Raw genomic sequence first — 13,404 nt, forward strand, 5'->3', positions numbered from 1 at the left:
GTTGCATCGATTGGTGTGAATCACCTGTTGATCAGGGCACAACGGTCATGAGTGATGGGTTGAGGTACACGCTAATGGTGAATGGGGACGAGCAGTATAGCTAGCTACCTAAGTCACATAATATGAGCATCGCTTATGCCCAGCATGATTGAATGCAATTGCAATGCGATGGCGACATGAGAAAACCCCTGCCCGTTATCAAACATAACTGCACTATGATGTGAATTTCCCCAGGCCGGCCATTGGTGGTCGGCCCAGCGCCTGGTCGACTCTCCTGTGCCATGGATCACTTGGTAAAAGTTCCGAAGATGTGTGGCACTATTTGAAACCATGTCTCATCTTGAGGCTGACGAACGTCGATGTTTGCCCATGATCCTGCGGACCTAAGGTTTTGACCAGTGTTGCGGCATAATTGGCAGCCGTTCAAAGCGCGCGGCCAAACCAGGTTGACGATACCTAGCATTAGTTAGCATCGATGTAGACTCCTAAGTCGTTCTCCTCGAATTGACTTGCGCTGATATAGGCGTATGGGTCGACTTTGCATCACCTCGACGTGTTCGTACAGATACCACCTGCCTCCTTTCTTGAGATAGGAGTAGAGCTCGGCAATGTTCTTCTCCGGCTCAGGGATGCTGCAGAGGCAGAGAATGGAGACGATACAGTCAACACTTCCCTTTTCAATCTTACCATTCCACGCGGTCGGGTCGGAGAGGGATTCGATGCCGGTGGGGACGATCTCGTACGTGCCCTCCAGCCCTGCGGCCTGGATATTCTTCCTCAGCGCGGGATGCGCCTCGGTGTTGGGCTCCACGCCGTAGACTCTCTTCACACCCTCCGCGACGCGCCTCCTGACGCCGCCGCGCGCCATGCCAGCCGCTGCGTCGGCCGACTTCTTCTTCTCATCACCTTCGCGGCCCTTGGCGAAGATGTCTACCCACATCCCCGACCCGGGCCCGATCTCCAGCACGACGCCGCTGACGGGCGGGTGGACGGGGTCCTCGACGACTTTGCCGTCCGTGACGCGGCCCTCTAGCAGAGCGACCATCATTTCTGACCTGCCCACGCGGATGTTGGGGCCGAGCCAGGCCCAAAAGGCGGAGAACCAGGCGTCTTGGACGCGGGAGGGGGTGGTGAGGGCGGCATAGTCTCCCTCGCGGAAGAGGCGGAGGATAGTGGGGGGAAGGTAGGAGAAGGCGTTTAGAAGGAACATCCAGGGGCCTACGAGGGCCCAGAAGATTGCGGTTGCTTCAGCTAGGGAAGACATCTATCGCCGTGTGAGAGAGTAGTATCTGTGGTGTGTGTTAGAAATGGGAATCTGGCAGGTGAGGGGAAACGAGCTCAGGGCTCAGGGGAAGCTTACAGACTGAACACTGGGTTATATACACAATCAGAAGAACGAAATACCCGAGGGAACCTGGAAAGTGGTGTGTCCGACGAGGGCTGGCCGGGTTATAAGTGGGAGCTTCGCAGGGAATGGCCGAAATGCCGATTGAGAAAAGAGGTATTATTCAGCCGGGTATATGCATCTATCGAATACAGTGACAAGCTGTTGATGCCATTATCGTACATAGCAACCCCACCAACCCCACCAAACTCTCCTCGGTGTCTAGATCTAGACAGCTTCCTTTGACAGTTCTCTCTCTCTCTCTCCCCCCCCCCCTCTCTGTTTGCGTGATCTTCTCTTCTCTCTTCTTGTTTCTTGTGTCTTGTCTCCTTTTACATCCATCGCGGCTCCAAGTATTACTCGACTTGTGCACACACAATCGCAACATTGGCTTCATCAGCACTTCACACCATTCGACCTTTTCAAACGTCTTCGCTCCTGCGGTGGCCGTGTTGGTTCCTTATCTACGGAGTATGTCTCGCGCGAAATGCTGACATCGTGCCTGATGACCCCGGTCTTCCAACGTCATGCAAGCTAGGGGGGTGTCATTCACGACGATTGGCCAGCCTGCGTCCATCTCGCATCCCACGCTGTCAAGGAGCGCTGTGTCTGCTGGCGACTGCTCGAACTCGTCCGCGTTGATGAGGTGCCGTTCCCAATAGAGACAAGCCTCTCTGGCAGCTCCATCGGGCTTCGAAGATACCTGTCCATTTGAGGCGCTGACGCCGTGTAATAGGCAGCTGCTCTAAACACACCAACCCCACAACCCGTCAGCATTGATATTCCTTCTGCGACCAACTGATCAGGGCCAGAGAGGCAAAGAGGCGAAAGCTTACCCGCCATTTGATGTGGTGGTGCCGGACGGTGCGGATCGTTGAGACATCGTGGGGAAGAAAAGGGGTAAGAGATTATTGGTGTTTGGAGTGATTGATTTCTTGCAGATTGCAATGCACGACTACAGCTGTAGGAAGATGAATGTTCGCGATAGTATCTACGAGATGCCTCATATCCACAGCACGGAAAAGCTTCCGTACATATAGGGAACCTGAGGATGCCATTTCAATCGTTGACTTGCGCGGTTGGCCTCCAGCAAGTTCTGCTCAATTGAGGGAATCGCAAAGGCACGAACGCGCTGTTTGGCCCACGTTTGGCCTCAGTGAGGCTTTCCAGATCTTCCTCAATCTCAATACATAAATCGTGGGGAAGGGTGAAGAACACCTCACGCATCACTTGCGCGACGCTACGCGACGCTGCGCAATCCTTCAGTCTCGCAGACTGCCATCTTGAGTCGTTTTCGAAGGAGGGTAAGGGTAATTTCGGTCAACATGATCGTCATCATTGGCTGCATCTCCATGCGTTGCCTAGATTTTGGCGCGGATCGCTGCCCCTCTGGCAAGGCGCAGCTGCTCACTCGAACGAGAGCAACAGCGCAAATGCGCCCTTTCAAAATGTCACTGTGGCTTACTTTCGAGGGCATTTCAGAGCCTGATTTCCCCCCCCTCCTTTGTCCCTCTTTCCATCTCTTCGTCGTTGTTCCTGACGCCTTTTTTCCACATTTCGTGCTTCGCAATTGCGGAGTTTCTGCCGATACCTGGATTTTGACGCTACTTTTGTTGACAGCATGGGGTGCAAGACAGTCGCAAGCAGCCGTACAACGAGGCTTGATGCAACACAAAGACACGATGGTGTTGCATCATCGAGGTCATCAGTCACCGCGTCAGCCACGGTCGATGAGGCCTCCAGGGACCTTGCATATCAGTTCCTTCACATGAACCGCTCTTCACGCCGTGCAACGAACGTCAACCACATCACCGAAGTTTCCGCGATGCCTCCACCCTGTGCTGTCTCTTCAGAGCGTCCGCTTTCCTGGACCCTCGATATTCCGTTGCAACCTGGAGACCGCCGACACTCGTCGTTTGAATCAGGAAATATGTCTAGCCTGGCATATCGTGTCAAACCGCAACAACCACAGCCGCATAACCCGAGGAAGCACCAGAGGGGAAGCCCTTCTGGTGATAGCCTAGAAGAGCGACCAGGTTCGACAGAGGAGAGACACTGCAAGAGGATCTCGGGCGACTCCGGCTATGGGTCAGATACGCGGCGCCGAAGTCGCGACCGAAGCGGGGATGCTTCCGATCGCCGGAACGTGAGCCTCGAATGCGTGAACATCCAAGCCGGACTAGGCGAAAGCCTCATCCCCCGCTGCCCATCACCCCAGTCAGACAGCGACGAGGCCTTGGGCATCCCACGGCGATACAAGAGGCATCTGCGCAGACATAGCGCCGCTGTCGTGACTGCTCAGCCCAATGGACCATCTCCCGCAGCACAACAAGAGGTCGGACCTGCCAAGCAGAATACGAGAATGTGCGAGAGGCTGTCGACCCAGAGAGAAAGACTGGCAATGCGCAAGGGGAAGATGTACGCTGAGAAAGAGGGATTGGAGAATTCTCTCTTTAATTCCATTAAAGGTCTGCGACGAATGAAAGGAACCACAACTCTGCGCGACCCAGTTGACAATTCGCGACCCCCAACATCGAATATCGGGGTCACGAGAGCGCCCAACACCACTTCACCAAACGTCCCGCGTGTTCCTAAAGATAATCTTCCACAACGACGGCCTTCCCTCGTTGGGCCACCACCCATTCGGAGAAGCTCCACATTTGCAGATGATCTCACTCGGAGGGCAAAGAATCGCTTTTCTCTATTGGAGGACGTAGATGGTCATCCCATCTTCCGTCCAGATACACGCATCGCCAAACCGAGCCTACATCTGGAGACTTCGGTGGAATCTCCCCAAAGGTTCGAACGGCCCATCCAGCCTGCCTCACTAAGAATGCCACGACCTGTCTCCGGCCCGCCCAAGCTACCCCTCAACTGGCACGCAAACCTGACGCCTCGACCCTCTTTCCTTCCCGTCGAGGAGCAGTCTGACTCGGCCAACGACAGCGGAGACGAATCATCGGTCGAGTCCAGCGTCTTCTCGGTTCCAGACTCCCCAATAGAGCCATGCCAACTCGATCGGGATGATCCGCTGGCACCGCACATGGGCGTCATTGTCGGCAACATCTTCCAGCGCTACCAAGAATGGAGTGTCCGCGAAAGGGGCGGCGGACAAGGCCGACGGGCCTCGGGACAGCGCGCCAATACCAACACGCCCGACTCTGGTCGCTCGTCGAGGAAGCGCTCACACTCTGACGACCTACCGGACCAAGACGCCTCCGACGGCGGGGACTCGAACGTGATACCTGGGTTCAAGAAGCCAAAGGTCCCAGCGAACCCCTCGAAGCTAATGTTCGCGTGCCCCTTTTGGAAAAACGACCCCGATAACCACCGCCAATGCTACAAGAAAGTCCTCAGCCAGATAAAGTACGTCAAAAGCCACCTCTACCGGTTCCACGCCGCGCCCATCACCTGCCCCTGCTGCGGCGCCGCCTTCCAGGACGAGGAGACACGGGACCAGCACGCGCGTGCACGGCGTTGCGAGGTCGTCAACGAGGGGTACATCACCAACCACGAAGGCCTCTCCCAGGGCCGGATGCGGCAGGTCTCGAAGCGCGCGAACCCGAGTCATAGTCCGGAGGAGCAGTGGTTCACCATCTGGGACATCGTGTTCCCCTCCAGGCCACGACCGTCGTCACCGTATATCGATGGTGTGCTCTCCGAGGACCTCTGCAGCCTGCGCGAGTTCTATACCAGTGTCGGGACGGATATGATGTTGGAATACCTGGCGTCCCGAGACCCCGAATCGGGAAACGACGAGAGGAGAGCCGCCATGTACGACCGCGTTGCGTTCAATCAGCTACAGGAAAGAATCTACGAGGCATGGATGGCGCGTCGCGGCCTTCGACAGATTCACGATGCCAACGTCTCCGCCACGCCGCCGCGCACAGAGTCCGATGAAGCAAGCCGTGCCTCCCCAGCAAACGGGGCATCTTCTTCCCGGCGCGAAGACGATCCGGCACAGCCGCAGCGGACGCAAACGCGGACGCAGGCGTCGCAATATGGTTCACAAGAGGAGACGATCGTCCAACCCATGCCGGTGCCGCCGGATATGGCTGTGCAGTTCACAGGCCAGGACTTTGGGGAAGCTGATTTCAACCGCGATGGTAACATGTATTACGACACGCATACGCAGGCGTTGTTTGCTGATTTAAATGGGTTGTTGCCTGGTGCTGGGCAGACGGAGTTTGAGCAGGGCGGTTTTGTACCGCCGTATATCAGGTAAGGTAAGGTAGGCGGGGAATATAGATCTGAGTTTTGTGTTTTGCGTTTTGTGCTTCCGACCGGCTCGGGAATCTCCATGTCATAACTTTATCAACTATGAGATCGCTTTGAGAAGAGCATCTCTAATCACGGATATGCATACTCGATTTAATCAAACACGGTTCCAAGACGAAAATGAGCTTTCCTCTGCTGCGTGATTACAGTTTCCTAACGACTCGTGTATAACGAGTACAATTGCCGGGGAACGAACATTCGCAACCCTTGTTACGCGGGAAAAGAGACAACCCAGGTATTGGCTGCTGCGTGTAAGTGAAATGTCTCGAGTACAACTGTCCACGTAAATCTGGCTTGGGTTCACAAGAAAATTAAATCGCCTCTTCGCAAAAAGTCATGATGTGTATAGAGTACATACTCATGTAGCCGATTACGTCTTTTGAAGAATCCTTCTTTCTCCGGCTCTAGCGACAAAGACGACCCCCGTGAACTCCAAACCCCAGCCCAGTCCGTAAGATGCCCATTGCCACGTCCATTTCCAGTACCGATAACTCCATCTCTCTCTCTCTCTCTCTCTCTCTCTCTCTCTCTCACCTTTCCTTCCCTTCTCCATCCCTCACAGCAACACGACAGCCAAACAAAGCCAGCCGTCCGGATACGCCGCCTCACGCATCAAATCCTCCAACGGCGCCGAAAACGGCACAGGCGAGCCGTGCAGCACGACGTTGGCGAGCACAGGGTCCCGGCTGGAGGGGAATAGGCTGGGCAGGTGAGACTGCAGCGCGCGGCCTAGGGTCTGGCGCGTGCGTGTGCCGGGGACGACGGGCGGGATGAGGGTTTGGAGGACTTTGAAGGCGCCTGGGCCTGGTGTGTCTCCTTGTGCTGGTGCTGTCGGTGACGGGGGTATGGCGGCGGCGGAGGTGGAGGTGGGGATTGTGGTTGTGCCGGCCGGGGGCGACGACGGGATGTAGACGCGCAGGGGTATGTTGCGGAGAGGGGTGGGCGCGTTGAGGAGGAGGGCGTTTATTTTTGAAAAGGAGGCGTAGTCGTTGTCTTGGACTGCGTTCCAGAGGGACGAGGTGTCTGCTTTTGAGAGAGACATTATGCGTTTTGCGTTGCCGTAGCGGACAAAGTCTGCCTGTTTTGGGAGGGGAGCGGGTTAGGTCATGTTAGGTCGACAAAGGCAGTTTGGCGAGCAAAGGTCTCAAACATTTCTTGAGGCGGGTGTGTCTCTCTTCTACTGTGGATTCATTCCTTGTGGGATGGGACATTGTGCGTGCGTTTGTGTTCTAGTGTGAGGTGATGACGGAGAAGAATGTGGAAAGATGGAGGGGCAGGTGATGTGATTTCTTGTGGCGTTGTGTAAAAGCAAAAAAAAAAAAAAAAAAAAACAGCTTGGACGAGAGACACGTGTCTGGGTGACGGGGAATGGACATGTCGCTGGGAAGATGGAGATTTCCTTTCTCGATGTACAGAGTAAGACAAGGGAGAGAGTGTGCGCGAAGATATGACGGGAAGGGGGTTGAGAAAGAGAGACATTGAAGAGGTTGGAGACAGAGACAAGGAGAGAAAGACATGTTTTGCGTAACTCTACTCACCTCTTTGACGCAGTTGAGGAAGGTGTCACCGATATCCCAGCTATCGCCGTCGCTGACGGTCAGGCGCCATGGCAAGGTCGGCTGGTAGAGGTCGACGAGGAGGCCGAGGGGCAGGTTGCGGAGGAGGAGGTCTTCGTGGTGGAAGGCGGAGACGGGGTGGCGGAAAAAGGCGGAGCAGCGCGGGACGAGGAGGGCTAGGTAGGAGAAGCGCGGGAGGGAGGTGACGAGCGGGGTGTTTGGGGCGGAGGGGTGAATTATGTGGAGGGGGATCTGGGCGGACCAGAGGGTTTGGGGGATTGTGGACATTATTGAGGTAGGATGAAGTTGTGGTGAGAGTGGTAAGAGTGAGGTTGAGATGAAGGTGGGATGTGGGATGTGGGATGTGGGATGGAGAGTTTGGGTGGTTTCGATGATGTGGTGGGATGAGAGGCGGGTGAGAGGCAGGTCAAGGAGTCATCGTAGGTAGTAGTGTGTGACGCTCGATCGGATCTTCACTATGGCCGGCGGCAATTTTGCGGGTATGCGGAAATGGGGTTCGTAGGCCGGATGAGCACGGCGCGGAGTCTCAAGAGACTGACGTTGCAGTTTGTCCGGCGTTGAACAAGTGACGGTCGGGACGGAGGCGGAGGTGGGGCACCCGAACTCCAGGTCAGACTCACGAGCCCGGCCGAAACAAAGCCCCGCCGTCCGATGATTACATAAGCTTTTCCAAGCTTACCTAAGCTTGCCCAAACTTGTAGCAGCACCGCCGCGTTGCCTCTTCGAGTTACCCGGGTCATCCCTGGAGCTGAGACAGCCTTTGGAGCTTAGCTGCCTGGAGCTTTGCTGCTTTACCCCAACTTGCAAGCCGTCCAGCCGCCCGGGTGTCTAGAAGCTTACCCTGCACACCTCCAGCTCCAGCTCGCACACCATCGGCATTATTTCGTCCTACCTGACCTTGTCCTTCCCTTACCTTACGCAGTACCTTACGTGCTTACCTGGTCCCAGTAGGAGCAACTTAGGAAGAGGTGGTCGGGGGTTTTCTCTGCCTGACAGCGGCTCCTTCCACGTCCACAGGGAACGTCCCTCCTTGAAGTCCATGCTTTCCGGGCGGCACTAGGGCGCTGAGCTGAGAAGATGCTACTGCAACTACAGCTCGTTGTGGTTGTGGTTTCAACCTCAACAACATCATCTCCTGCTGACCGCTGTCAGCCTGCCATTGGGATTTTGCGCTTTTTGTTGGTCATACTTTCAAGCATCAGAACCGAGACATAGTCATCCATGGTCGGCGCAAAGCATCAACCGTCTTGAAGCAACTGCTGGTGGACGGCGCTATCACGGCGAGATGTTGAGGAGAGAGCCCCTGAGTCCCTGACCATGAGATCCTGATGCCCGCGGCAAAACTCTTGAAGCAAGTCCGGCAAGGCGAGCCAGACATCACATCCTGCATCATCTCACTCTTATTTACACGCCGCCTGCGAGTGTCGAATCACTCCTCAGAGAATCAGTCTTTGGGCCTTGATGCCTGTGCATCTTCCACGACGATGGGTAATCCCTAAGATTACTGTTCGATCCAGGCATGATTCGTCGCCCGCCTCGCGCGCTGCGCGCCAAAAGGGGTCGCACGCCAAACCTGAAAAGCAGTTCAACGGCATGTCGTGGTCAGTCGAGGGTGCACATGACCCGGCCGATCACCCTCGCTTCGCGTCGACCGCCGAATCGTCGTCGCTCACATGCGTCTCCGTCACTTCGTATGGATACCATACACCCATCGCTATTTTCAACGCTGCTTGGCCATTTTGCCCGCCTTGTCCAATGTCCGCCGGCCCAACACTATCCACTGGATTCCTAAATGGGTCACCGGCGGGAAGGGAATTAGGTATCCAAGGACCAAGGCTATCCCTCTGGGGGGTTGTCTTCTTTTTTCTGCTCACTGAGTCGTCAATAATTTGAATCGCCATCCATCACTCGCACTACTTGGTGCACTACCACGCTGCGGATACAGACACTGTCACTCCTCGCACACCCCGTAGTCTTCTCTTCAACCCGGCGGCCGATGCTACGCGACACGCCGCACGCGCAGGCAGAACACAGGACGCAGGTAAGGAAAAAGCAAGAATACACCGCGTGCCACGCTGTAGCTCCGAGACAAGAGGTTTGGTTACACGAGAACGAACGAGAGCTCCCCACCCTCTGTGTCTCTCTCCTCCTATAATGTTCAGGCTCTCTCTCAGACTCTCACACTCTCTTTGGCTCTGAGCTCTCTGAGCTCTCTCCATCTGGGGGTGTTATCAACCAACCAGAAGCTTACACAACTCGCACACCCCTCCCTCGTCGAGCTCTTTGCCAACGAGCTCCGAGCTCCAGCCTCCGCCTTCTCATACAGCTTCTTTCCAAGACATTCCTTTTCATTAATTTGCTTTTTTCTCTTCGCAAAGCTCTTTATTTTCCCCAGTCTCAGAGCAGTCTTGGTCGCATTCGGGACCGTGTCGGTGGCCACAGCACGTTATGGACAAATTTTCCCCGGAATAAATCTCACCAACCCAGTCAGACCGTTGGACCACGAGGTCGGTGAGGTGATGATTGATCTGTTCACATGGCGCGGGGCGGGGTTGGGAGGGGAGGGGGACCAATATCCTTTGGAGATCAAAATGCCGGGGTTTTCGTTCGACATGTCCACGGCCACAAGAAGTTGTGACTGCAGTATCTCACATGAGCGCACTCAATCTACATCTCTCCATCTCCAATCTGAATCCGCGGCGGTTTGACCGCCCTGGGAACATGGACATGGAGGGGGGTGACGAGTCAATGTGTCCCCAACCAAACTAGAGCGAAACCCTTCTTCTTCTTCTTCTTCTTCTTCTTGTCTCTCTTACTTTCAGGCTTTCTCATTTCAATTTCACCATATCACCAAGAGGGGATCCCATAGTGGCGCTTTAATGCCGTCCTAGCGCAGTTTACTAATCGGCAATCGACGCGAGCTATCAGATTTCCAAAGAATACCGCGCAGTAGTACCAGTAAACGCATCCTTGTCAGTGTTCCGCTGCTGGTTAGGCACCTTCACACACTTCACACACTCCAACTCTCTTGGAATGCCATCCAGGGTTTTAGCTTTACGGGACTCAAAATGGAAAGCGAGTCTAGCACCTCCTTTTACGCTACTTTACCTTGGTAACTTTGGTAAGTCTTGGTTTCTGTTTCTTTGCTTTTTCTCCTTCTCCGCCGGCCGCCGTACAGGTTGCAGGCTGGCGCTGGATTATATCTGGCATGTCCTGCCCTTCCTGCCCCCATTTGCAGACTTCTATGCGTGCTTGGTAGAGTCTACATAATACTTGGTCAACACCCCCTCCACCTCTTCTCGTCACTTCTCATTCCTGACAGAATCACTCAAACGAGATGGCTGCGCAGCACAGCGCAGCAGCAGCACATGCGCTGCGACCTTCTTTCATGTCCTTGCATCTGCGTCCCTCTCTCTGCTTGGCTCTGCCGCTGACGCCGCCGCCCTGCTCTTCTTCTTTCTCTCTCTCAGTTTCCAGTCCGTCCGTCCCAAAGTACCTTTGAGGTCGAGTGACTTTTGAGTGACAAAGTCAGCCAGAGCACCAGATCATCACCTCAGTCTCGAACAATTCGAGGCTCTCACCATCACCTCCCACTCAAAAACCCACAAAGCTACCCTTGTCATCAAACCTCTCTGCCTTGCTCACACGCCCCCCCCCCCCTTCTCCGTCCCCTCTCCCTGCTACTCTCTATTCCCTGTGCTTGTTCCCGTCACTTTCCCATCACATTCTCGCCGTTTTCCCCATATCCCACGATGCCCGCAGAAGGCCGGGAATCTGAAAATCGCCAGAATAAAACGTAACCCCCCAAATCCATCTTAGCTCCTCCAAAACCTCCAACTCTCAAAGGTGTGGTGAGTGACCGCCCAAAAACCGTAAACTCACGTTTCCTAACCCCCCTAAACCCGGCACAAACTCCCAAACAGAGTATGGTCTTCCCGTCGCCTTACCGCCCCATCCCGTGCTTGCAGTCACCTCCCCTGTGTCTTTGGTTCTGGTTCTGGGCCTCCCGCCGCCCACGTCCTAGAACTCCTAGTCTGCGTTCGTAGGCGACCATCACGTTCACCACCCCTTTCCCGCGTCCCGTGTCCCGCCTGCGTATCCGTATCGACCGTCCGTGCCGCCGGCCTGGCCTTGCCCAGCCCCCCCGTCAGTCGCTCATCGCCGTGCCCGTCCATCCCGTCCGCCAGTGCAGAGAAAGGGAGTACTTTTAATCGGATAATCCATAGTAAGCAAGATGCAAGACCCCCCTCCCCCTCCTATCCCCGTCCCTCACTCACTAAACAACCGCACTATCAACCTGGATGAGCTCTACCGCTACCGTACCCATGCCCCCGGGAGAAGGGGGCCACCCGGCTCAAGAAAACTGATCCCATGGCACTGGGTCCCGGTCCGTCAGTCCCCGGTGTCCCCCTTATGGGTAGTACGCTTACAGCTAAGCGGTATCCTTGATTTTGATTCCTTTTCTCTCCCTTATTTCCAGATTCAACGTCGTGTCGAGATGTGATCTGGAGGAGCGGAACACGCACGACGGAGAACCACGCCGCCGCCACGCAGATGACAGACTCGGTGGCACCCCATCAGACGCCACGACACATCTCCCCATCACCGGTTCCCTGGATCTCTTGGGGGGGGGCTCTGAAGTGTTCTAGGTCGTTTGTCGGTCAAGTGTGGATGGCGAAAATACTACGCCAGCCAGGTCGATCACACCTCTCCTACCCCCCGAGCCCAGCCCAGCCTAAAGCAGCCGGCGCATCGGGGTGCATGATGTGCCTTGCCTTTTGCTTACCTCCTATCCGTACCTAAGGTGTCAAGGTAAAGATTCACCTTAGCAATATCGTGCGCGTCTGCCTGCTCTGCCGCCCAGTTGGTCACGTTCTGTTTGACCTGGGCTAGTAGCCGCGACGCGCGGGAACAAGTAGCAGAGGTTCAACTGACCACGTGTGGGCATGCCAGATTCAAGTGCCGAAGTTGAATTAACGCGAAGATAGCTCCCTTGGAAGAGTTGAATTGTCTAACGTGTCTTTAACCCCTATCTTGTTCACACTGGAGGGCAGCTTAGGTGGCCTGTAGATATGTGAAGTGACGGTTGAGAAAGATGCGCCGCCTAGGTTTCTATTACCACTATCTAGGTAGATTAGGAACCTTTACCATTGTCTCTGAACCTAGTCAAAGTAAGACTTGGAAATAAAAGGGATTAGGTAAACTGTCAAAGTGTCAATAGCCATTTGACAGGACAGGGCAACTATAATGGGAACCAGAGGGCGAAGAAAAAAAATGATGAATGACTGATGCAACTCCTAAGCGATTCCGATTCCCAACCCGCCAAGTCCCGCACCCAACATCGATCACTTTTTTTTTTTTTTTTTTTTAAAAAAAAATCTCACACCGGTTTACTGAGTACCTAGGCACTTGGGTTACAACATACGCCGGGGGTAAAGCGCAAGGGGGGAATATTATAGATGATAGCTTTTCCCTGTTTCCCGTCCGCCCGTCAGCCCAGCTACGGGAGGGACTTTCCCAACATGGACGGACGCGACGGACGGCAATTTACAACTCACGGGACTCCGTAAACAGTGATGGTGATCAGTGAACTGGAACATTCTTACCAAGGCGGTGCGGCGAAGTATGGTGCCTATTAGTAAGGTACGGTAATCGAGCCTTCTTATGCAGACGTCTCTTTTCGTGTTCCCTGCTACTGCCTTTCGGACGTAAGGCAAGGCAAGTCGGCTGCAAATCTTCGGCCGCAATGCAAAACGCGGCACGATATACGGTATACGCAACAGCATCAGCGATCAGGATACCCGAGACCGGGGAGGCGGCGGCCTGGGCCTGTTGTTGGTTTCCTGATTGCCTACACTCCAGGTCAGGGTGGTTCCCACCTCTCTCCACCTCTCTAGCCTGAAACAGGTGAGGCGAAAAGGCGAAAAAGGGCAGAAAACTGACGTATCTGTATTTTCGTTCTGAGCGTAATGTGATGATTGCGATTAGATACTTGCATGTAATTCTTCACTTAGGTGAGTGTGATGCGACGGGGGACGTTACTTGTCAAACTGTCACTTCAGGTTTAGGTTTTTTCTTTTTTTTTTTTTTTAATCCAAGGTGCGGCACAGAGTACCACGCCCGCAGATTGCGTGGGTGTGGGGTTTGCTGGGTTTCGGTTCTCGG

At 54.7% G+C, this 13,404-nt stretch overlaps 4 protein-coding genes across 4 annotated transcripts; 1 reads left to right on the forward strand and 3 right to left on the reverse strand.

Annotated features, from left to right (window-relative positions):
- Nucleotides 1-32: 32 nt before the first annotated feature.
- Nucleotides 33-1,460, reverse strand: BDP55DRAFT_643874 (methyltransferase domain-containing protein). Its single transcript, XM_060573542.1, has 3 exons — nucleotides 1,361-1,460; nucleotides 514-1,289; nucleotides 33-456 (listed from the first exon to the last, which is right to left on the reverse strand). The coding sequence occupies exons 2-3, from the start codon at nucleotides 1,262-1,264 to the stop codon at nucleotides 287-289; spliced, it is 921 nt and encodes a 306-aa protein (XP_060436454.1). The 5' UTR covers nucleotides 1,265-1,289; nucleotides 1,361-1,460; the 3' UTR covers nucleotides 33-286.
- A 321-nt stretch (nucleotides 1,461-1,781) lies between these two features.
- Nucleotides 1,782-2,335, reverse strand: BDP55DRAFT_139926 (uncharacterized protein). The gene has a single exon (XM_060565555.1). The coding sequence runs from the start codon at nucleotides 2,225-2,227 to the stop codon at nucleotides 1,934-1,936; it is 294 nt and encodes a 97-aa protein (XP_060436455.1). The 5' UTR covers nucleotides 2,228-2,335; the 3' UTR covers nucleotides 1,782-1,933.
- Nucleotides 2,336-3,314: 979 nt separating this feature from the next.
- On the forward strand, nucleotides 3,315-5,609 carry BDP55DRAFT_540111 (uncharacterized protein; the record flags this gene model as incomplete). The annotated part of the gene is made up of 3 exons (XM_060568093.1): nucleotides 3,315-3,719; nucleotides 3,801-3,969; nucleotides 4,126-5,609. The coding sequence occupies 3 exons, from the start codon at nucleotides 3,315-3,317 to the stop codon at nucleotides 5,607-5,609; spliced, it is 2,058 nt and encodes a 685-aa protein (XP_060436456.1).
- Nucleotides 5,610-6,158: 549 nt separating this feature from the next.
- On the reverse strand, nucleotides 6,159-7,843 carry BDP55DRAFT_643882 (autophagy protein). Its single transcript, XM_060573543.1, has 2 exons — nucleotides 7,201-7,843; nucleotides 6,159-6,740 (listed from the first exon to the last, which is right to left on the reverse strand). The coding sequence occupies exons 1-2, from the start codon at nucleotides 7,504-7,506 to the stop codon at nucleotides 6,219-6,221; spliced, it is 828 nt and encodes a 275-aa protein (XP_060436457.1). The 5' UTR covers nucleotides 7,507-7,843; the 3' UTR covers nucleotides 6,159-6,218.
- Nucleotides 7,844-13,404: the final 5,561 nt, after the last annotated feature.

This window comes from Colletotrichum godetiae (assembly GCF_030913485.1).
Source record: "Colletotrichum godetiae strain CBS 193.32 chromosome Unknown BDP55scaffold_2, whole genome shotgun sequence".
In the NCBI taxonomy this organism is placed as follows: Eukaryota; Fungi; Ascomycota; class Sordariomycetes; order Glomerellales; family Glomerellaceae; genus Colletotrichum; species Colletotrichum godetiae.